General features: G+C 37.9%; 1 protein-coding gene across 1 annotated transcript in view; it reads left to right on the top strand.

Annotated features, from left to right (window-relative positions):
* The window catches only part of CCDC171 (coiled-coil domain containing 171), a 153,178-nt gene that overhangs the window by 9,242 nt on the left and 122,439 nt on the right, over positions 1-21,497 (top strand). Inside the window, exons 3-6 of the mRNA XM_066180817.1 lie at positions 221-395; positions 2,887-3,068; positions 7,985-8,131; positions 20,102-20,194. Of these exons, the coding sequence (XP_066036914.1) occupies positions 221-395; positions 2,887-3,068; positions 7,985-8,131; positions 20,102-20,194 (597 nt within the window). The remainder of the gene's footprint in view (positions 1-220; positions 396-2,886; positions 3,069-7,984; positions 8,132-20,101; positions 20,195-21,497) is intronic.

Genomic DNA, 21,497 nt, shown 5'->3' with positions numbered 1-21,497 from the left:
AATTCATCTAGGAAAAGGATCAATTTGCAAAAGACAGTGAAGTATCAAAATATGCATAAACATGCAGTTGCAAGATTGTATTTCAAATTCAAATGGAATAATGGCAGTTGTGAATGTGATTCCAAATATCTTTGAAAAATATTCTGTTGTTGTGTTTCTGTAACTTGTTGGACTTTTTCAAGGGAAAATTGTTAGCAGTTTTGTGAAATTTATTTTCTAGGTGTCCAACTATGAGAAACAGATAATCAAATTACGGTCAGAATTTGAGAGAGGAGAGGCTGTTCGACAAGGTCTGGAGTATGAATTGGCAATTGCCAGAAAAGGTGCCCATCTGAAAATGTGTACTGCAGAGGAAGAATTAAGTGATGCAAAAAACAAACTTGTGGAACTGCAAGGTAGGTTTCAAAGACGTGAAGATGGAATAAAGGCTAACTCTGTTTCGTGTCACTAAGGTAAGTTGGAAGCGGGGACATAATTACATTTTCTAGTTACTGCTGTTTTTCTTGAATCTGTCTTATCTTCCCATCTCTTATCCGTCTGCTTTTGAAAACTCATAAGAGTTCACAAAACTCTTACTATATCATGTGTGTATTAGAACTAACTGGCTAAACATTCCAATCCTTCTTTCCTTTTGCCCATTACCTTCTGTTATTTCTTCCTTCATTGCTGTTTGTGTACGGAATTGTAATCATCGTGGCCATCTTTACATCAGGGTTATCTCTGTGTCCAGTAGTTCTTCATTTTCCTTTTCAGAGGGAAAAAGAAAAGAAGAAAAAAGAACAGAAAAAAATTAATTCCCGCTCATTTGTTTGTACTGTTTCCAGCAGTGTTTTTCCAGAAGTTCTCTAAAAGATATGTCTATTTTTTTTCATCTTCTCAAATGTTTCAAGCTTTTCATTGTTCATGTCTGGTTTATTTTCTTCTCATTGTTTTTGGTTTTTTTTTATAGTAATGTGTGTTGTGACAGTAGTATGTGGAAAGGAAGTTTTTTACCTTGACTTTCTATTTCCTACTACTTTTGTATGAAGAAACTCAGATTTTCTTTATATACTCCTCAAACAGAGAGATTTCTCATTCTTACAAGGAAGTGAGGTGCATTTTTAGTCACCTAAACTAGCATATCCATTTAATCAGGAGATGCGTCTGTGGTTTTGATGAGCCATTGGTATTCAATGAAAGGTTTGGAGTACTCCTTGTAGATTTTAACCTTCCAAGAACTGAAACAGTACAAGTACTTAAAGTAACAAGTATTTTTAAGATATTTGGAAAGTTGAACTTTCACTCCTTTGGAGAACACATGAATAATCAAAAATCTTAGGAATTGCAAACATATGAAAAGTAACAAATCTTATGTATTGCAATCTGGAAAAAGGCATTTTTTTTTCTCTTTGGAAATTTTGCTGTGGTTACAAATGGAAGATTTGAACTGCTAGTTTCTCACTTAGAACAGTTAAGTTTCTTTCCATGTGTGCTAGTTTCCTTGCCGGTATAAGAGTCATGCCATGCAGGTACCGAGAGGCAGGACTCAGGAGGGACTGATGTTGCTGGAACCCCAGCACGGTGAACGCAGTCTGCTGGGCTGCCTGTCACTTTCCTGAATGGACTGGGCTAACGTGGTGAGGGGACTGGAGAACTAAAAGAGGCTTTGCAGAGTCAAGGGATATCTTCTTAAATGCATGTGTTAGTTTCTTTCAATACCATAGTCAATAATTAGTAGTCTGTCAATTGACAATAAATTCCATTGGCTGAAATTTCTCAAACTTTTTATGTCTGTGACAGGTGCCAAAGCAACCAAATCATAATTTTGCTGCTTAATTTTTAGCAATTAATAATTTTCTGCTTCTTTTCCTTTGCCACTTGGAGCCTTTCTCACCTCACCTCACCTCACCTGGTGCTTTGATATGACCCCAGCATATCTCCTCAGACAGAATACTTCATTTTGCTTTCTACTCTTCAGTGTTTTCTCCAGAGTTTTTGATGTTTTTATTCAGGGTTGATTTTCTGCCGTCTGACAGTCCTTTCCTATCATTGTGTCCACTGATTCTCTGTGTCATCTTAATGTGTTCTCTTAATTTCATTCTTTTTTGACTAGGAAGAAATGTCAGAAAACCAGATGGGTTTGAAATAAAATCCTGTTCCAAAGTGGTGATGACTTAAATGCCAGTGCAGCTAGTTGTATTCAGTAAAATGAAAAGCCATTGTAAATTATTTTCTCCGATTAAGCTGCTTACAGGTTATGAAGGTTTTTGTGGCATTTAAGCTTTCATAGAAGAGTGTGTACAATGTTACCCTTCTCAGGTCATTTGTGGGCTGAAGATTTAAATCTCTTGAGGAACAGTTAAGATTCCTTGGAAAAGTTAAATCTTTGCCTAGTAACCCAACCTGCCTTAGGTGTTTGTCTACAGTCTCTTTCATGGAACAGGTGCCTATCTTTACTGTCATTTAAACTGAGCTCAAATTTAATTGATACAGACTAATACATATATCAAAAATGACATTTAGAAATAAACTGGCAAAATGTAGAAATCTGAAAATAAGTCCTTCATTCCATAAAAATTTCACAGAATCATTTCACAGAATCACAGAATATGCTGATTCGTGAGGGGCCCACAAAGAGTTATCTCAGGTTTTTATGCGTTTCCAAGAGAAAAAAGTGTTGTTTTAATTTTTAAAAATCTCTCAAGCATTCCTGTGTTCTTGTGGGAAAGATGCAATAGGGACACAAAATTTGCTAGTTTGTTCTTACTGAACATGGTGCTCTCCAGTGCTGGAGAGTTAATGTTGTAGTGTTCCTCAGCATATAAAAGTATACAGAAGAACTGATGATCATTATGTTTGGGCATGCTGCTTCTACCTTTTTTCTTTTTCTTTTTCTGTAAACAATAGCATTCAATGAAAACCTTCAGCAGAAAGTAACAGAGACTGAGAAAACGTTTCATAATGCTCAACAGAAGTGGGAAGAAGAACAGCAAAGACTTGCAAGGGCGAAGGATGATATCAGCAGAATTTATAGCAATGAATATATAGTCCTTCTTAAGGAAAGAAACAAAGTAGAAACGATTTTACTGGTATGGTGTATTAATAGTTGGAAAGTTGCATGAGATAATGGCTGGAAATTTTTTGGTGTGAAGTGTGTAGTGGGTTAAGGTCTTTCTAATTTGGGAGAAAATCCCCCAAGTAGCTAAGTGCTGCAGACTATTTCTGAAGAATGTAGCCTTATTAAGTTACACTTGATGTATCACAGTCTTTCTTGCTTTGATGAAATGTGTTACAGCTAATTTTGGTGGTAAATGTCTAAATCAAGTTACCAGTGCAGAGTCCATTTGCACTATCATGTAATACTGAGCTAGTAAAATCAGGGACACTTAAAACCCACTGATTCAATTTCCCTGTTACTTCCCCCAGTCTGACATCCAATAGCCTGTGTATATGAAAATAGTTTGTATAATATGAAGACCACATACTTTCAGGGAATCTGAACAGTGATGATGGGATTTCCAGCCGAGCATTGTATGTCACTCACTCCATAACATATACGAAAAGTAAGCATTGTTGAAAGTTCTGTCATTTGGTTAGATGAAAATAACCTAATACTAAGAGAAGGCCTTATAATCTGTTTTAGAGTGTGGGGTTTGGTTTTTTAGTAATTCATTTCATCATGTTTCCTGATATATACTGATATTTATATATCCTTTGGGTGTTAAATGTCTAAAAAGTAATGAGAGTACAAACTTGTTTTTACACCTTTTTTAGACAGTCAAGTTATTCAGTGTTTAGAAATACATTTAGAAGCAATCATGTAGCATTATGGTGTGGAAGTGCTGAGTGAACATAGCTAACTTTTGCCTGCTCCACAAGGACACAAACAATTACACCACTGTACTTCAATTATACTTTTGCCTTTTTAAATGACAAGTTACGTATGTTGTGTCTTAGCTATGTAAGAGCACTATTTGATGGAAAACCAGCATGTATTCAGCAGTAGTTATTCTTCATAAAAACAAGTGTATGCGTAAGGCTAATATTAGCATTGAATGATGTATGCTGAAAACAGATTGCTGCTAAAAGATTAGCTTTTAAATATATTTTCTTCCTTTGTAGTCCCTTCTAAGATGTGACAGACTTGTCTCAGTTGGGACAGGCATTGGTCAAGCAGTAGAAAATTTTCTGGTTACTTTCTGCCCATTGGCACTGTCCCAGTGCCAAGCCTGGGACAGTGCCAGTCTTCCCAAATGACACTAAACTTAACCTGGCAGCTTGATAGCCAAATTCTGACACCAAACCTACCTGTTGTACTATATTATGGTACTGTTGGTCAGATTCTATTATAGCACCTGTAGAAGCAGCTCACAAAACAAAACAGGGCAGAGACACTCCCTTAATTATGTGTATTTCAAAAGTACTGTGTACTGATTCTTCAGCTGTTTGAAGGCAAGATCTGGAAGGAGTGGTGCAGTAATGCACCTTTAGTAAAAATCAGGTACTGTGTGGATAAATTGTGTTTCTGTGCATAGACTGCAAAAGGAGTTGCATAGTGTTGTTTATCTTAACAATGAAGAGACCTGATGGTGGGAAAGGATCCCACTGATTTGAATTTTCTCTGAATGAAGGATAAAAAAGAAATTCCCTCATCCCCTCAGTAATTTTGTGGATATGTTGAGCAGTACTTTGAGAGACTAATTGGGAGAACTGTAAATAAAGAGAAAGAGAAGGTTTCAGAGAAAAGTATGTGAGTTTATTGACAGGTGATACCCTAAGGTCCTTCTCAAATCAACAGAAACCTGAGTCTGTTTTTATTCAAAGTCAATGCTTAAAAAACTAAGGTTTGGTTTAGGCTATGAGGAAACTTACTCTTAAATGCAGTTTTCTTATTAAGTTGCCAGGTAAAGCAGGTTAAAAAGTGGTGCTTTGGCTCTGTGTTCTGACCAAGAGTAGACTTGAGCTAAGTTGAGGATGGTTTGGAATGCACTTGTCATTTCTTGTATATAGTGTTTAGAAGTGTTTATTCAGTGTGTTTAATACTGTATGAAAAGAATGATGTTTTAAGTAGTATTCTATACTCTTAGAAGTAATGTTTATCCCCAGATCTAAAGAACAGTGGATTGCTTGGGTCATTGTGTTCTCTGTCAATGTATGTTGGTTCAGAAGAGGAAGGTGATTTGTAGAAGCAGGGGTTTGGTTGGAAGAGTGTACTAAAGCTACATAGTTGTTTGCTCCTAAAGTAAATGTGATTCACTACTAGGTGTCAACAACTAGCGTGCTTTGAATAGTAGAATTTTCAAATTTAGTTCAATTGCAAATACTTCAGTTTTTCTGCTTTGTTTTTGTAGTGTTCCCTTGCCCATTGCCCTAGTTATAGTTACATATAAAATTCTGGGAAATAAAAAATATATACATAAATTTTAAATCTGGACTTGACTATCTTGGTTGTTGTTTGAAAGCTTAATTGATCTAACGTGGCAGATAAATATCAGATGGGTTTAGGTTTGTAAACTAAAACTTCAAATGTGTTCCAGTCTTTTGTGTCGTGTATTTACAGTCCTGTTTTAAATAATATATAGTTATTTTGAGTTATGAGATGAAAACTAAATAAAGTGGTCTTAATATGTACATAGAAGCAAGAGTCTAAGCATGTATGGCAAACCCTGGGTTCCAAATCTGCACTTTGTGAACTACAGGTCTGAACTTAGCTATGAAAATGCTGATGTAGGCATAGAAGTGAAGTCAGTTCAATCTACTAAAATGTCTCTTTATGATATAGAGTAAAATTAATCCTTTCTGCTTTCTAACAGAGAAAGGTTTGTATTGTGCTATATTGAGTGTGCTTAGCATAGTGTTTGGTACATGGTATAAGACGTTGGAGTTCAATAGTAAATGCAATAGCATCATCTTGTGGTGAGTCAGAATATAGTATTCCTTCACAGAAGCACTCCGTTTTTCCTTAGGCTATTTGTGAAATTATGTTGTTTATACACACTTTAAACCACCTGACCAGCCATGTTTTCGGTATGCAAATATGTATAGTGAGTGTGTATATGACATGTAGATACACATGTATATATAAAAGTGTTTTCTTTTTTAGCATGGTGATGTTTCTTTCTGAACCTTCCAAGTGCAGGTAACAGCTGAAACACTCTGACACAGTCATACCATGTCTGAAAAGCTCAGAGACTTCAAGATTCTGAAGTCATGTTGACTTGTTTAATAAGCTTGATGTATTATTCATGTCAGTTTTTGTCTGCCAGTGCTATCTACATTTCCAGCATAAAATATTTTGAAATCTTGAAGTAGTATTTTGCAGGAAACTATGTATTACTTATTTCATTTACACTTTTCACAGCTCATTTCTGTTAATATGTGGAAGATAAATCTGAAGAGAAATATTTCTATATCTTTCCAGTATGGAGAAGATGAGAGTAGTTGTAAATTTGAGTAAAAGTAATGTTTTTTTGCATGCTGATGGGAAGGAACTTCTTCATTGTCTTGGTTTACATGCAAAGTTAAAGGATTACCTTTAAATTTAGTCCATATCCATGTAGAGTGTTTTTGCAATATTTTGATTTGGGGTTCCTGTTTTTCAATTCACTTGTTTCACAGGCATGCTCCTTGTTACCTTTTCAGAGAATGGCAAAAAATTGTGTCATAGTGCCTCCACATGAAAAAAAGAGAAAATTAATTATTGTTTTCTGTTACTAGTTGGTAATAATGGAGTGCCACTAGGTGTTAATAAGGGAGTCATGAATCCCTTAGTGTCAAGTTTAAGTGGCCAAAAACTTCTACCTTCAGTCATGAAGAACTTCTAAAATTTGTTTTAAACTTTGGAAAAAACTCATATTTCTTTGATCTTCATGTGTAAACATAGTTCAGTCAAATTTCAGTCTTCTGAAGAATCAGTCTTCATTTATAATTCATTTTCTTTCCCTTCTCCTCCCTGCTCTGCAGATGCCTTATGATTAGTAATTTTCAGTAATTAAGAATATGTGATGTAAGCATAATAGCAGAATTTGTAGACCAGGTTAATTTTCACAAAATGTCACAAAATGTCTCTTGCCACAATAAACGATAGGAATAAATGAACTGGAGGACTTAAGGTAATCTTTCTGTGTTTTGTGCAGAAAGTAATTGGCTCTCCAAAGGTCCTCCAGCTAAGTCACTGGATTTGTAACTTGTTTCTGGTGCTAGTTATGGAAAAGCTTACTTCTAGTCCACTAGTCCACTTACTCTAGTCCACTATACCAAAGCTATTCTTTTTTGACACTTCTGGAATCTCCAGCTTAAAAATGAACTAGGCTACTGGGGGCTCATTATATGGCTACTTTCCTTCATGTCTGGTGTGCCATGAGTGAGGATTTTATAGTTGTGACTCCACAGAGCTGCTGAGTCCAATAGTATTAGTAATTACACCAACCTTTAGCTTAGGTCAACTTCCAAAAGCAGAAATTGTGGTGGGGAACAGCTTAGTTATTTTATCTTGCCAAGAACTTCATGGTTCATGTAGCTAATTTTTAAATTCAGTTTCTAGACAGAAAAGTCCTCAGAATAGTAGAAATTAAGAATATTTAATCTATGGGAGTAATTTTCAACAAATGCCTGGTTATTTGATTTGAAATTCTAACAGTTAAAATAATAACAAAGTAAAACTTCTATGTATGATTTCATCAAGTGCACTTAACTCTTTCCACCACTGCCATTGAGGTGCGAGACAGAACAGATTGGAGGAGCAGCCTCGTACTTCTTTAGAGAAATATTTCTTGTGGAGAATTGGCTCTGATTTTAGTATTACTGCAGAAGGTCATGTTTGTAGTGAGTTGTGAGTCAACGCATTATCTGGTGGTGAATGGAGAACGTGTTTGTTTTTGGGTAAAGGGTTGACATGTGCTGATATATTAGATTTTAATAATCTGTTCGGATGCAGTCTTTCCTCTTTTGATCCCTCTACTTTACCTTAGCAAAAGCAACCCTTAATGCCTTATTTTTTTTCTAGGAGCTAAATAATGAACTGCAAAATATACGCAAGAAATTGAGAGATCTGGAGGTGGAACACAGTGGCTGTAATGAGGTGCTGAGGTGCCAGGCCAATGAACTTAAATGCAGCACTGAACGAGAGAAGAAACTTAAACAGGAACTTGAAGTAAGGCTTTTTGACTATTGCTATTAGTCTCAACAAGCATTGACACGGAGGAATTTCATTTTTGAAGGGTGGAACCTTCCAGTTGGGCTGGAATTCTGTGTACTTGATGAACAAAATATTGAACACCTGTTTTGCAGAAAAGGTTGAACAGGTGAATGCCACTTCTATTGTGAGCGTGTCTTGAGACTCATGTTTAAACAACAGATCGGAAAGGGTTTATGTAAGTGTGAAAACAAAGCTAACTTTACTTTGGGAAATCTAAAGTCTTAATTTGTTCTATCTTCTTATATTTTTGGCTTGTTGGAATTCTGGTGGAGAATCTGCTGGAGCTGCAAAAAACCTAGCACAGATGTTGTGCTAGGTGAGGAAGTAGAATATTGGAAGATCACAATGGTTTTATAGGAGCCCCCTCCTGTCTGGAGTTAGTTACTGCAGGTTTGGTTTTCCTCTCTGTTGAGTGACACTCATAGTTCAGAAGTCTCTAGTCTTTGAGAGTAATACCTTGTAAATATGCTCTTTACACTAAAGAGCTAGTTCCCTCCTTAATTTCAATATTTTATTTGTCTACTGATAGGCTTTGTAGTAGTTATGTTATCTGTTAGTACAGTCTGGACCAAGATTTTCTTGGTAGAACATTTGTCGTTGCAGAAAAGCATAGTGAGTGGACAATTCTTACAATGCTTTATCCTGATGTATGTTTTCCACCAAAGGCATCTTTAAATACTTCCTGAAATGAATTTAAAAGAACTATCACTTTTAAATATTGTGAAACCCTAAAGGACGAAGTGACATAGTTTTCAGCTGTGGGTTTTTTTCTGTTTTTTTTTTTTTTTTCTTTTCTTTTAAAGGCAAAAGAAATGTTTTAAGTGTTGATTTTTAGGTAGGTAGAGTCCTGCATTAAAGATGAAGTACAAAAGAAAATTCCTACAGGGAAGATCAAAGCTCATCAGCTAAAACCACTGACTTATTGACCAACAAGGTAGACCTTTGTGCCCTCAAAGAATTCTACAGGAAATCTATTGTCATTTATTTTGAGCTGCACTTATTGGCCTAGGTGGATTTGCCTTCAATTGGAAAGTGTTGCATACTGTGAAGTTCCAATAGCCCTTTAAAAAAACACCAAGTTCTGCTTCCCAGTACTTGAATAAGGACTCTTCTTGTGACTTCATGGCTTTTTGTGTACTAACAGAGACATCAGAAGCTGAAAGGAGGAGGAGCAAGGCAGCATATCATTTTAAATATTTTGATTGAATATACCCACCATCTGTAATTGAAAAGAAAGGACGCTGTCCCTTGAAAATGCAAGATTGCTTTACCCTAATGATGATCTTGTCAGGAAAATGCTACCTACTAACCACAATCAGAAAAAATAATTTTTGCTTCTAAATTTTTATTTAACTATTTTCTGCATATCTTAATAATACATATTCAAGAAAACACATTCAATCTACAGAAAAATGAGTCTCGTGGTACTTATTGATATGGATAGCTATTTAAGCAGTGATTAAGGAAAAGTATGTGATGAAACCTGTTGCTTTTGAACATTAAACAAAATTGGCACAAGTCTTTGAATCAAAAAAACCAAACTAGGTTAGACTTCAATACATATCCTGTTGGCACCTTGCATCACACTCTGCCTTAAAAGTACTGTCACTCTGCTTAAAAGTAAATTGCATATGTGTAATTATCTGAAAGGGCCTACAATAACCTTGTAGATGGTGATTTTGCCACTTCCCTGGGCAGCCTCCTCCTATGGTTTGCAAGCCTTGCTGTGAGAAATTTTTTTCTCATATCCAGTCTAAACTTCCACTGGTACAAGTGAGGCCATTTCCTCTCATTCTGTCACGTGCTACCTGCACAAGGAGACTGACCCTGACCTGGCTATAGCCTCCTTTCAGGCAGTTGTAGAGAGTGATAAGGTGACCCCTGAGCCTCCTTTTCTTCAGGCTAAATACTCCCAGCTCTCTCAGCCACTCCTCACAGGACTGGTGCGCCAGACCCTTCACCAGTTTTGTTGATCTTGTCTGGACATGCCCCAGCACTTTGTTCTTCCTGAATTGAGAGCCTTAGAACTGAACACAGAATTGGAGGTGTGGTTTCACCAGTGCTGGGTACAGGGGGACAATCTCTGCCCTGATCCTGCTGACCACACTATTGCTGGTACAGGCCAGGATGCCATTGGCCTTCTTGGCAACTTAGGCACAGCTGGCTCATGTTCAGCCACTGTCGGCAGCACCCCCAGGTCCTCTTCTGCTGGGCCAATTTTCACCCAGCCTGTGGCGCTGCCTGGGCTTGTTGTGGCCAAAGTGCAGGACCCAGAACTTGGCCTTGTTGAATGTCATGGCACTGGTCTTGGCCCATCTCTCCAGCCATTCCACCTCCCTCTGCAGAGCTTTTCTACCCTCTAGCAGTTAAACACTTCTGCCCAGCTTGGTGTCATCTGCAAATGGAGGTGCATTCAATCCCCTCATCCAGATCACCAATATAGTAAAAAAGACTGGCCCCAATACTGAGTCCTGGGGAGCCTCACTGGTGCCAGCTGGATGTACCTCCACTCCCACCACTCTCTGGGTGTGGCCATCCAGCTAGTTCTTTACCTAGCAAACAGTGTACACGTTTACACCATAAGCAGCAAGTTTCTCCAGGAGTACACTGCAGGAAAGGGTGTCAAAGCCTTCATTAAAGACTAGATGTATAACATCCACAACTTCCTTCATCCACTAAGTGAATCATGATATTAGTATCCAAGATGAATTTCCATTCAAATATAGAAGCCTTGGAGTAGTACACCCCAGACAGAATGGTTTAAATTTTTTCATGAAGTAGATCTGTATTTTTTAATCTCTTCATAGAAGTTTATCTTATAGATTGAAGTTGATGGATATAGATACATATCTTCAATTTCCATGCTGAGTACCTCATGTTAATGATAATTTGGTTAGCAAATGTGTACTTAAGTTCTTGAAGATGAGAAGAAAATTCTTAAGATAATTGTGTGAGGATTAGTGTAATTCTACTTAAACCCAATCTTAAAATATTGTATTATATGCTACTTCTTGAAAAGCAATGGAGATGAACATTTTTCTGGAGTTCACAAATGTGTTCTTTTGATATCCTCTGTTGGACGTAAAGGAGAAATCCATGGGAAAATACTTGTGTTTGGTAATGGAAGGAAACACTAAATTTAATTTTTTTTCTTTTAGTACAATGACACTTGTATGAATAATTACATCTGACAGACTGTTACAAAGAAAAGAATGTGCAAAAAATCTGCCTGCTTTTTTTTTTTTTTTCTTTTTTTTTTTTTTTTTTCCCTACAAATATTGGTCTGGTTTTATCCTTCAGTGATTACTCTGATCATGGTCAAAAAGAGAAAATTTCTAGTTTCCAGAGTTAGAAATTAAGAGAAAGAATAATGGTAAGTTTCTGTGGATTTTAAGTTGAAAGAAGTCTGTTGCTGCACTGTAACCTGCTAGCTTTCCAATTTGCAGTGATACCAATATGTTGCATAGATCTGGAGTGCTTCCGAAGTAGAAAACACACTGCACCAGAAAAACTGAGATTGAGAACCTCAGGTATCATTCTGCCTCTTTAGTCTGAGACTCAGTAGCCAATTAAATTATTGATCTATTGCTATTGAGCTCATCAAGATAATAGTATTTATGATAATCAGTTTTCCAGAGCAGTTTTGACTTGTTAAACTGTTTGTCTTCTGTGACTACACACTTTTTGACAGCTTACCCCTACTTAAACTTCTGCTTCCTAGAGTCTCCACAATGCATAACTGTCATCCAGGAATTCTAGTTGCTGTGACTGTCATATATTAATTACTATATGCTTAGTACGTAGTATACTTATGTGTATATGTATGTATATATCTAAAGAGGTATACTTTCTCTCGGTAAAAATATATAGTACCACATACTTAGAGGATTCTAAGTACCACAGGTTTTTTAATGGGAGCTCTCTGGTGGCTCCTAAGTTATATTTCTTGAGTGACAAGCTCACTACACAATGACTTCTGCAAGGCATTTGGCTGTCTCATTCAGCATCATCTCTAAAATGGAGAGACATGGATTTGATGACTGCAATACTTGGTACATAAGGAACTGGCTGGATGGTTGCCCTCAAAAGGTTATGGTTGATGACTTGATGTCCAAGTGGAGAGCAGTCGTCAACCAGGAATTGATATTGGAACCAGTGCTTTTTACCGTTGGCATCAAGCGCACACCCACAGCAAGTCTGCTGACAACACTGAGCTGTGTGGGGCAGTTGACACGCTGGAGGGCAGGGATGGCGCTCAGGGGGACCTTGACAGGCTTGAGAGGTGGGTCTGAGGCAACTTCTTGAAGTTCAGCAAGGCCAAGTAAAGGGTTCTGTGCCTGCCCCAGGGAAATCCCAAGCACAAATACAGGCTGGGCAGAGAACGGAGTGAGAGCCCTGTGAGGTGGTGATGGGCATGAGAGGCTGGACATGACCCAGCCATGACAATGAGCACTCGCAGCCCAGAGACCATCTGCATCCTGGGCTGCACTCAGAGCACTGTGTGCAGCAGGGCGAGGGAGGGGATTTTGCCCCTCTGCTCTGGTGAAACCCCACCTGCAGTGCTGCATCCAGCAATAGGGTCCCAGCATAAGAAGCACATGGACCTGTTGGAGTGAGTCTGTGGGAGGAAGAGTCACAAAGATGACCAGGGGACTGGAGCACCTGTCTAGTAAAGACCGACTGAGGGATTTGGGACTGTTCAGCCTGGAGAAGGCTCTGGGGTCATCTTATAGCAGCCTTCCAAAAGGAAGTACCAAAAGGAGCCTACAAAAAATCTGGAGAAAGACCTTTTACAAGGTCATGTAGTGATAGAACAAGGGGGAATGGCTTTAAACTGAGAGTAGGTTTAGATTAGATATTATGAAGAATTTCCCTACTAGGAGGGTGGTGAGGCGCTGAAACTAGTTGCCCATAGAAGTTGTAGGCACAGTTCAAGGCCATGTTGGATGGGGCTTTGGGTGAGATGGCTTAGTGAAAGGTGATGTTAGCATTCTTCCACACACAGACTGTTTTATGATTCTATGCTAATGGACTTCATCTCAGAGAGGAGCTTCCTCTTTATAATCTTCTGTGTCATGATATTATTGAAGTCCAATTTGAAGACTGGTTAGTCTTATATTACTTTCAGACCAAAGTTGTTTCAGTAGTGTTTTATGTAGCTCTCAGGAGGAGTTAGCAACAAGTCATGAGTCTTGTCTATGTGCTTGCTTAGAGTAACAGTGTTGGTTTATGTAAAGGTCTTGGCTATCTACTGAGCACCAGAGCCAAAAGAGGTATCTTTCCCCCACAAGGGACTTCAGAAAGGGAGTGCAGCTCAGATGGCTTCTCCAGCTGCAACTCAGTAGCAGATTGGAATGGACTTGGACTTTATCCAAAGGCAGCCAAACTGCATCAGTTTAGCAGGCCTGGTTGTTTTTACCCTTTCTTTAACCTGAAGTCAAGTATATGGCTTATCTTGTAGCTCCTATGCTAGTGTAATTGTTTATCCAGTGTCATGCAAGTCAAGTGTGGCTATTCTGTCACTAACACATGTTTCTCTAGACTTTAAGTACAGGAAGTATGTAGTTAATAATTGAGGGTTAGCGACATTGTCAGGCTGAAAGAACATTTACTTCAGTGGTTAAGGATTGTTTGTATTTAAGTAACTTTATGGTTACTAAAGGTTGTTTATTTTCTGGACAGGAGATGGCTCCACCTCACCATGATCAAGAGGTATCAGCATTTCTAACACTAGGTGGAAGTGGTTAGCACATCTCCCATAGAAGTGTTTAGACCCCCCTGTCTGAGCTTTGAGCCATAGGGAAATGCTTTTAAGTGGGAAAAAGATCTGAGTCTGAATATAGAAACACACAGACAGAATGGTTGAATGGTGATCCAGATATGAGGTGCATGTGTGTCCTCTTCACTTAAAACTGTCTTGCCTGACCCTTTCACATAGTGGTTGGACGTAAGCTTTCAATAAGTATAAGTATCCTGATAACTAAAACATCTTGCCAGAATGGGTTTAAATAGAAGCAGAAAAGAGAAAAATTACTTCCATTGCTGTATCTAAGCTTAGTAAGTGTTGCTCCTACTCTTTGCTGATCTGATAAAGGGTATTTTTTGTAAATGTAAATGTCAGACAGGAAACGTGGTGTTGCACAATGTGTCATGTAGGATACTAAATTAAGGCCTTCAGTTTGGAGTACACCAGTACTCACAAATACTGCAGTACTTCAAGTGTGAGGGACAAAAAAGTGAAATCACAAATGGAAAATGGTATTGCAAACTGTAAGCATGCAGAAAATGTCTCCACATTATCATTGATATGTAATATGACTGAAAAAAGTGACTGAATCTTAAGAGAGTAAACATAAAGCATGTTCGCCCACAAGTTAATATGCTGGCATTGAATTTTTCTTAGTCACTTTTATTTACTGTTTCTCAAAAGTCAAAATTCTCTCTGTACTATCATGGAAACTGATCCCAGCTATCTTTGTTCTTTAAATTAAGGCTGAAATCAATCAGCTTGAATATCTAAGGAAACTTCAGAAATTCCATGAGTTTGTCTGCTATCTTAAGTAAGATGTCTGCCTTCATATGTCTTGTTAAGTGCACATGGAAGTAACAAGTGAATGAATCTTTTTGAATAACCAATGTTTTCTATGTTGGATGAGTAAACACTTTGTAATCAGTAGAGAATTTGTTTTTTGGTCCATCTTTGAGATGGATTTGGACCTGACAAGCAGCTTTCCATGTTAAACCAGTATGTATTTCCAGTATTGATTCACAGATACAAGCCTATGATCTGGATATCTGTGGCCTGCAAGCCTACTCTACATGGTTTTCACACAGCTTTTTTTTTGTAGAAAGGCATTGTGTAAAATTTTCAGACACATGATTCAGTAAGGATACTGATTCTCACCTTTAATTTGATTCTAAGAGGTTTGCCTGTCTAATGTGTTTCTGATGCCAGTATCTTTCCTTTTGTCAGACAGGAAAACAAAACTCCTTCCTGTTTCTCTTTTTGGAACTTTTACCATGGTTTTACAGGTTAGACTCATCCCTGACATTTTTCTTCTCACAGGATGTGTAATAGATTGCTCTCACTGGTGGAGTATGCAGCTTCTCACTGTGAAGGGAGGTGCACATATGAGTATCATTAGAGCCTGTTTGAACCTTTATCAGCAAAATAGAATAGATTTTCTCTATGGCATTTTGTTGCAGCTGTGTTCTTCCTTACTGAGTCTTCAGGCTCAGCTTCGAATACAGGTGCAAATTCTATGGTTGATGAATAGTTTGATAGACTGAAATACCAAGATTCTTTTCCTTAGAGCAATCTGAGGAAATCTGAATTTCTTTTCATTAATAACTCTGTATTGATTAGTCACGCTTAAGCAGTAGTGGCTGGTTTGATGTCTTTCATTAAGTTTGGGGTTTTTTCTGACTAGTTTCTCAATGATTTGCTGGCATCTGACTTGGTTTAAATGTGCTAGAGGTATGGTGAGCCATAAGCTTTAGGAAGGTAGTCATAGAGTAGAGGGAAAAGAATATTCAGTGCTCCACAGTCAGCATATACATGACTTCCTCAATTCACATCTATAGTTTTTCTGCAAGCTTTTTTAAGTGTTCAATCTTCTGGGTATAGTATATAGACTGGTAAAATAAGATTAAGGTGTGCCTGAGTGATTATCTTGGGTTGCAGTATGTAACTAAAAGTGTGTATTCTATTTTCCATCTGTTGAAACCAGTTGGGGAGGTGTTTTCTTTATCTCTTGTGTAACCCATTCCTCATAACTTCTGGGGGGAGGGGGCGGGTGCCTTCTGCTAATAGGCCAGCTGTTAAAAACAGGCTGGGCAGTGTTCTTTATCTCTTCCACGACCCATCCTCCCTCCGGGGGATATCTTCTTTTAATGGGCCATTAAGGCTCACCACATAACTGATAAAATTATATCATACCATTGTGAGATGCTCCACCCAGTGAGAGGAGCCAAGCATTCCTACCTGGATAAAACCTGCAATTCAGAACACCAAGTAGCCTGTTTTCCACTGGATTCCCAGAGGAAGACCCGACCCATCTCTCCACCACTGCACCCTTCTACAGGATCATCTCTACTCCAATAGAACCACATGTGTCACTCCAGAAGGACTTGTTTTGGATTGCTCCTAATACCCTGTTGGTCAGGGTATAAGAACTGTTATTCCCATATATTTGTCTGAAAAGCCTCCTTAATTGCAAAATTATAATAATTTGGAGGGAGGGGGCTTACATTCTCCATTCCAAGGGAAGCTCCAGCTTTCCCTGGCAGACACCTGTCTTTTCAAACCAAGACAGTAATATTCTGAGACTTTTGGAAAGAACGCAACTTACTCTTCATCTTTGGCTAATAATAATGCAAAAAACTAATGGTAGTTCTGTCAGATCCCTGACAGTGACTTATCTTTAATAAAAAGATTAATTTCTTTCCCTGGCTCTTTGTATTTGGAGTTACAGTGAACTAGTTTAAACAAGATTGTAAAAATCAAAATTATAACAAACTTCTGAGGCAAAGCTTTAAAGAATCGAACTCTAGAACAGGCACTTCAAAAGCAAGAATAGGGCATTGATGTGTTTTACTTTATGAAGAAACACCAGTTTTGAAAAAGTTACTTTTTTCATGCCTTTATATGATCTGTAAGATGATACTTATATGTCAGAGTTTGATTTCTAGTTTCTAATACAGTTTGGTGGGGTTTTTTGTGCATACTTTCTTGAATCTATTTGAATGCTTTACATTGGATATCTGTCAGGTACATCTGGCTCTTCTTTGGTTATGAAGATCATAACTTTTTTCCAATAGGCTAGATACTCTGTCTAGTTTGTAAAAAGGAGCTGTTTCTTTTATTCTGGAGTTCATAAGAGAGATATCTGTGTCTAAAATGCCAATTTTTGCCAGTGCTTTTTTTTTTTTTTTTTTTTTTTTTTTTTTTTTTTTTTTTTTTGATAGGCATGCTAGTTCTGCAGGTTAATTCTTCAGTGACGTGGCAATGCAAGAAAAGGCAACATCTATAAATGTTACTGTTTAAATGGGATTACTCCTACTTCAGACATCAAAAGAGTAAATATATTGACTCTTTTTATGGATGTCTTCCTGGTCCTGCCTTCTTCACTTACCATCCCAGAGTTTTCTTAGGACCGAGGCTTTTATTTTTCTGGGAGTTTGTGTTTCCTTTGGACCACGTGGTGTGTCCTTGCATCTAGTGTCCAACGTGTTAGCTCCAGAAGACAGACTTTTGTTTTAAAGAACTATACCAAGAACTGATATGTTTATTTTCTGTTTGGGAGAATCTTGTTGCTCCACTTTGTAATTCTTGCAGATGCTATTGTTCAAGCTATTATTTTTTATTTCAGCTTTTATTTTTCATCTTGACACTGAAAAAATCTAACTGTTTTAGGGGCTTCCATGTGAGAGGATAAGTTAACCATTTTGATGGTATTTCTCATCTCTGGTTTCAGCTGGAGTGAGGCTGAGATGAAGGCATAGTTAGGTACTCAGGAAATTAAATAAGACTTAGAAGTCAAATTCAGGACAGAGCTTGTGAATTAGTATGTTGTGCCTGAAAACTTTAATCTCAGAATCATTTTTTTTTATTTCACTGTTTGCTGTTAGAATAGGCACTTAAACAAGCCAGCCAAAGACAGAAGAGTGGTATTGCTCTTTAGGATATGCAGTGAAATAGTCTCAGTGAAGTTCCCATTTCTTAATTTAATTTTTTAAAAAATATATTTTCCACTCTGAATCCTTCATCATGTTTTCTTTGTCTTCTGTCAAACTTAAAATGGAATTATTTCAGACAGACTTTTAAAATGCTTTTTAGAAAAGTGAAAAAGTAAAAATCCATATCACTTGTGTTTATTATTGATTTTTAGTAGACTAACGGTATTTTTCAGTAAAACTATGCTATTAACAGATGTTCATCTGTGGGAGGATGCTAAGGAGTCCTTTGAAACTGAAGAAGGACATAGTTTTCCAATTCTCTGTTAATGGCAAAGAGGATTAGGAACTGATGTTTGGAAGGAATAATAACTAGAGAATATAAAATGTCTAAATCAAGCTATTTTTCACAGAGTCAGAATGGATAAGGTTGGAAGGGACCACAGAGGGTCATCTGGTCCAACTTCCCTGCGCAAGCAGGGTCATCCCAGAGCTCGTGGCACAGAATCATGTCCAGATGGTTCTTGAATATCCTCAGTGAGAGAGACTCCACACCCTCTCTGGGCAATCTGTTCCAGTGCTTGGTCACTGCACAGCCAAAAAGTTCTTCCTCGTGTTCAGGTGGAACTTCCTGTGTGTCAGCTTGTGCCCATTGTCTCTTGTCCTATTGCTTGACACCACTGAGCAGAGCCTGTATCCATGTACTGACACCCTCCGTTCAGCTATTCACAGATATTGATGAGGTCCCCTCTCAGTCATCTCTGCTCAGGGCTGAACTGGCCCAGTTCCCTCAGGCTTTCCTTCCAAGAGAGATGCTCCTGTCCTTTCATCATCTTTGTCACCCGCCTCAGGACCAGCTCCAGCAGCTCTGTGTCTCTCTGGTCCTGAGGACCCAGAACTGGACACAGCACTCCTGATGTGTCTCACCAGGGCTGAGTAGAGGGGCAGGATCACCCCCCCCGTCGTGCTGGCAATGCTCTTCCTGATGCACCCCAGGACACCATTGACCTTTTTGGTCATAAGGCCACACTGCTGGCTCATGGGCAGCTTGCTGTCCACCAGGAACCCCAGGTCCTTCCCCTCAGTGCTGCTTCCCAGCAGATCAGCCCCCAGCCTGTGCTGGTGGCTGGGGTTATTCCTCCCCAGGTGCAGGACCCTCCATTTGCCTTTGTTGAATTTCAGACAGCTCCTCTCTGCCCACCTCTCCACCATGTCAAAGCCCTTCTGAAGGGCTGCACGGCCCTCTGGGGTATCGGCCACTGCTCCCAGCTCTGTGTCATCAGTGAACTTGCTGAGGAGGCATCTGCTCCTTCATCTAAGTCACTGGTGGAGATTTTAAACAATACCAGGCCCACTACTGAATGGGGGTTCACTAACCTCTGGTCAAAACTTTGAGACAGTTTTCAGTCCACCTCACTGTCCCCTCATCCAGGCCACACTTCTGGTTTGTCCACAGGATGTTGTGGAAGACAGTGCCAAAAGCCTTGCTGAAGTCCAAGTAGACAGTACCCACTGCTCTTCCCTCATCCATCCATGTAGTTGTCCCATCACAGAAGGCAATCAGACTAAGCATGATTTCTCTTTGCTGAATCCATGCCAACTCCTCTGATCACTTTCTTGTTCTCCATCTTGATAGAGATGGTATCCAGAAGGAGGCACACTTTTCCAGGGACTGAGGTGAGGCCTGACTGGCCAGTAGTTCCCTGGGTTTCCCTGGGTCCTTATTACCCTTTTCAAAGATATTCTTAATTATGAGAATAATCTTAGCAATATGAAAGTACAGTGGCAGTATTTGTGATTTTTTTAAAATTAGTATGTTAAGCAGATAAATTTTTGAAGAATCTTCTCTGTGCATCATGTCTCACAATTATGAAATTGTAGATGCTCTATTGATATACCTCAGTGTATTTCAGAACATACAGAGGATAGTTATGTTGCCTCAAGTGAGCAAATAGTGGGGCAATAGGAAGAATTATTTAACTTGGTTTATTTGCTTTCTGACCCTCGCTGATCATAAAAAATGAACCAATAACAATGCTACATCAATTTACTTAACTAAATAGAAAATACTGTAATAATAATCTATATACGTAAAAAATGTTGTTATATGTATTTCTTGGTATGAGTTGCCACAGTTCCAGAGTAGTTCAGATATATCAGGTTGGTGTATGGAGTACTTAATGAGTTGAATAAACTTGGTGCTATATTATCATCTCTCTGAACCTAAATATCATCAAAATGTACTTTTAGGCAGCTGCAGTGAGAACAAAGAAACTGGAAGAAGACGTTGAAGCCGAGAGAGCAGCACATTTAGCGTCCAATTTTACTTCAGAAATCATTCAGGTAAACTTTTTTGTTTAATATTTCATAGAAGCTTACAGTAAAACATTTGAGGAAGTTGTGAAGGTGCTCCAAAAATATGAAGAACACTTGCTCTAGTGAAAAACCTAAACAGATTTATTACAATAAGTGTCAAAATCATAAAAACAAATATATAAAAAGCCAGAATAGAAGAGTATCTACTTTTCAGGGAATTTTAAAGTTATTAGAATAAATAAGAAAATAAGATGTCACATTTTGTGAGTTTGAGAATTCCCACTAGGTTTAAACAGGGAAAAGGTAATGTTTCACAATAGTTAAACACTGTACTACTGTTTAAATATCCTGCCCTGTGTCTTCTGAATGGCTACTTACGGCAATTTGGAGATACAATGCATACATCCAGCTTGTCTGGAAGTGAGACCATAATGTATCCTGAAACTGCAGTTCCAAACACAGTTTCTCAGAGTATATGTCAGATCCAAAATTATGATACTTGAGTTACCAGTAAAGATTGATTATATGAATAAACCTAGTATATATACTTGAACATTAAACTTTTGTATTCCTAAACTGTATCACACAGTGTTGGACTCAGTAAAATAATTATGGTTTATTAAAAAAAAAGTTAGGAAAAACTAAATGATAATTGCTTACTATGAGTTAACAAACTTACTGGACTACAGAAAAATAAACAAGAAAAAGGGAATTTGATATCTTTCTTTTCCCATTTTCTGAGTAGAAAAAAAAGCATTGCCATTCTTCTTGCAATTGCCAGAAAATTGCCAAGTCAGCAATTTTCTTACTTTCATGATCTTCTGTAAGTGCAGATACTTAAATTTTAAAAATTATAATTAAACTAGTAGAAAAGATCTAGTTTGCCTCATTTCCTCTCTATTTCTGTAACAAACAAAGGGACTGGGAGGATAACATTCCTTAAACTTAGAGACTTGGGATTTATGGGTGAATAACTGATAAAGTATTTTTCCTTGTTTATATACATGAACAAGCTAGAAGTGTGCTTTGTTCTGAAAGAAAGTGTAGCCTTTGTTAGTCCCACACTTCATGAGTCTATTAAAAAACTAGAATTTCCCTGGAAAGCTTCAGTATTAATAAGAACTGAAAATGTTCAGACACCTCCAAATCAGAACAGAAGGTACTTTTCATCATCATATCTATTTGTCTCTGGTTTGAACTTTATGTATTCTTGCATTTTTACATATGTTCGATGTTTTTACATAAGTAAATGCTTTTATACTGAATTAATAGAATACACTCTACTGTAAAGCAGAACAGACCATAGAATAGCACTAAAGATCATATTAGT

The sequence above is a fragment of the Chamaea fasciata genome, unplaced genomic scaffold (assembly GCF_029207755.1).
Source record: "Chamaea fasciata isolate MVZ Bird 193981 ecotype frontalis unplaced genomic scaffold, bChaFas1.0.hap1 SCAF_4, whole genome shotgun sequence".
NCBI lineage: Eukaryota > Metazoa > Chordata > Aves > Passeriformes > Sylviidae > Chamaea > Chamaea fasciata.
This window is presented reverse-complemented; position numbering and strand designations above follow the sequence as displayed.